This window comes from Antrostomus carolinensis, unplaced genomic scaffold, assembly GCF_000700745.2.
Source record: "Antrostomus carolinensis isolate BGI_N321 unplaced genomic scaffold, ASM70074v2 scaffold40052, whole genome shotgun sequence".
In the NCBI taxonomy this organism is placed as follows: domain Eukaryota; kingdom Metazoa; phylum Chordata; class Aves; order Caprimulgiformes; family Caprimulgidae; genus Antrostomus; species Antrostomus carolinensis.
The window spans coordinates 4348-7695 of NW_010298320.1; the positions used below are offsets into that span (position 1 = coordinate 4348).

The following is a 3348-nucleotide window of genomic DNA, read 5'->3' on the forward strand; positions in this document are numbered from 1 at the left end:
TCTTTCCAAGATGCTCTATTCCAACACTCTTACATTTGAGGGGTAAAAAAACCACCAAAACAACAAACCACACAAAAAACAAACTACACAACAACAAAAAATAAAACCGCACCCAGAAAAACCACCATATAGTTGCAAGTGAGTTGTCATAATGAGCTCAAGTTCAGAAGACAAGCTAAGAATTCCCCCCCCCTCTCTTTACAAAAAATGGATTGGTATAGATACACTAATTGGGGAAAAAAAAAGAATGCTTTTTAAATTATTTAAGTTGATTTTGCAAGTATATTCTGAAGTAAATCAAAATCATCCTGCTTTAAATAGCCCTGAATTAATCTTGGGAACTATGATTTTGAAGGGCTACCAAGTCTTACAGCTGTTATGTTCTACGAACGTGGGGGGAAAGGGTGTAAATGCAACCCCTTAAACACTGTGTCTAAGCACAACAATACAAGTATTTATGCACTGTCAGCAGCACAGCTTCACGCTGCATACTGAATCCTTAGGAGAAGTACACTGAAAACTTCTGAAAAATTCACAGACCTCCTAAAACATGACAAATAGACAGTCAAGAAGCATCACAATATTAAAATGAGCAAAAGACTTCTAAGAAAGCTATCAGAAAGCAGACATGTATTTCAGGGAGCTACAGCAAAATGCCTGAGAAAGACAGCATGAAGCTTTGTCAGATGCAGCTTGTTACATAACTCCTGCAACTGCTCGCAAGCAATTATGCATGTTTACTGTATTATGTAAATAATGATACAAGCACATCTTACAGGCCTTAATTTTGCCCCATTAATGACTTTGTACTGTAGTTTAAGCCATCACTGTCTTCTATTTGAAAAAAGGACAAATTAAAATGCATGGCCTAGAGTACCCATCCATGCAACTACAGCTTTGAGGTTCTTGACATGTTTTATTTCTAACAAGAACAAACTGTTCAGAAGCCAAACACAGTACCAAGGGGAACACCAATAAAAACAAATGAGAAAACTGCAGGCTTCTTTCAGGCATGACATACGCCTTGTGCTAAAAAATCACAAGTTACCTCGAGTTTCACAAAATCTGAATACACAAAAGTATTCTAGAAAACACAGCCAGGATGAACAGAACAAGAACCAGAAGGGTTTGTTTCCCCCTTGAAGGTATGTTAGGGTATTCAATTTGCATTTTCAAAAGATCCTGCAGTCTGGAAATAGTAGCTGAGGAGGACAACAGAGGCCATCTGTACATGCGAATAAGGGACAGTGCGCCAGAGCATCACAGGCCAGTGACAGATTCTACAGAACAAAATAGAAAAAAAATGACAATACCAAGACAAAACTGCAGGATGAAGAAAGCCTAGTTAGTGCCTGACCTCAGGGCAGTAAACCACACTGTACAGTTATAGAAGTGGGATGGTCACTTTTTAAGTGAGTAGGTCTATTTGCATGTACCTAGGAAAAAAAAAAACCAACCCACTGTTTTTTTGCTGTCCAAACCGGCTCCTTGTTCCAAACAATATTTTCATACTTCAGATTTGCTCCAGGTGTGACTCACCAGTCAACGTGATCAGAACAATCACGTTCCTGCTCTTCTTCTCCTGTCAAAGGACAAGCATGACATTGCTTTTCTTTTCAATCTAGTAAAAGTAGGCCACCTTCCCACTCTTGAGCTAACACTGTAACATCTGACTTTATTTTGTAAAACTGAAGATATAATTGTAACAGCCAATTTGCCAGGTGCAGCTGAAATACTGGTACGTGACAGGAAGACAGTTTTGCTTGTTCCCTCGTGCTAGAAATACCGCAGAGAGTGAAAAGGAATAAGAATAGAGAGAAAAAAAAAAGAACCAAAGCTTTAGAAGATAATCTTCTATATTTGCAAAATGTGACATATATGCTTAAAAAGCTGCTTGTAAAGTAGGATAAAACAGTTAAGATGTAATCTCTGCTTGAAGTTTCTCTATGTACTGGAACATGGGTTGGAAGACCCTAGAAGAGTTCAACCTTTTTCAAATTTAGGATAGACAAGAGTGTTTCCCAGGTAACTCACAGCCATGTTACAATTAGCATTTCCATTCACAGTTGAACTACAGCTGCAATTCTTCCTTACCTGCTAATGCCAGCTGAAGTCCACTTATATCCACTGACTGGGCCATGTTCCCCACATCCATTGAAGCAATCTGCCGAGGAGTCTTCTTGAACAGTTCTCTAGGAGGGGCCAACATCAGTTGAGAAAGAAAGAATTTTTCTGGAGGAGTTATGGGAGGTAAAAAGCCTGTGGAGACACAAGGAAAAACAATCCCCGATTTTTAAGGCAGTAGCATTAATGGTTGCCATATGCTTCACATAGAACAGCAAAAATAAAACCCAAACTAATGTGTTATTTATGGTAAGATCAGTGCTACTTAAGAGTCTCTGCGAGTACATATGAAACTGCTAACCTACTCAGCTCCTGAAGTGATGTAAAATACAGGGCTATACTGATCGGCGTCATGCGTCTTGACATGCAACATAGAATGGTTTGGGCTGGAAGGGACCATCAGGGACCATCCAGTCCCAACCCCCCCCCCCCGGGGAGACGGGGGGGAGCCCACCGCCCCCCCGTGGACAGGGTTGCCAACCACTGGATCAGGCTGCCCAGGGCCCCATCCAACCTGGGCTTGAACACCTCCAGGGATGGGGCAGCCACAGCTCCTCTGGGCAACCTGTTCCAGTGTCTGACCACCCCCTGGGTGAAAAATTCCCTCATAATATCTAACCTAATTCTCTCCTCTCTTAGTTTAAAACCGTTTCCCCCTATCCTGTCACTATCTGCCCGTGTACAAAGTCGCTCTCCCTCCTGTTTATGAGCTCCCTTCAAGTACTGGAAGGCCGCAGTGAGGTCTCTCCGGAGCCTTCTCTTCTCCAGGCTAAACAAACTCCCTCAACCCTTATTCATATCTGAGGCCAAGTCAGTCAGAGCGGTTTCTTTACACGCTATCCAATTTACACAATTAGTGAGCTATTAAATACGTTAATTTAGCAGACATTACAATTCACGCTCTAAGTTACAAAAGTAAATCTTTTAAGAAGCCGATTTACCCGCCGTTGTCACGCTTGCATCTACTGAAGCGGGGAAAAGTGTAGGTACGTCTTTGCGAGGTTTGTTTCACAGCTTTAACGCTGCCAAAAGCCTCCCGTTACCTCCGGGTTTTGTCCCGGCGTTTTCCCGGGAGCCCCGGAAAACTTCCCCCGCCTCCTCGCAGCCCGGCAAGCGCAAAGCGAGCGGCGGGACGCCGAGAGAGAGAGAGGCCGGGCAGGGGCGCCCACAGAGGCCGCCCCGCTGAGCGGAACCCCCGCCGGGAGCTGCGGGGAGGCCCCCCCA

At 43.5% G+C, this 3348-nt stretch overlaps 1 protein-coding gene across 1 annotated transcript in view; it reads right to left on the reverse strand.

Moving 5' to 3' along the window:
• CNOT11 (CCR4-NOT transcription complex subunit 11) overlaps positions 1–2478 on the reverse strand; it is a 6615-nt gene extending 4137 nt beyond the window's left edge. Inside the window, exons 1-2 of the mRNA XM_010162416.1 lie at positions 2430–2478; positions 2095–2259 (exon numbers count right to left, since the gene is read on the reverse strand). Of these exons, the coding sequence (XP_010160718.1) occupies positions 2095–2259; positions 2430–2478 (214 nt within the window). The remainder of the gene's footprint in view (positions 1–2094; positions 2260–2429) is intronic.
• Between the last annotated feature and the right edge of the window lie 870 nt (positions 2479–3348).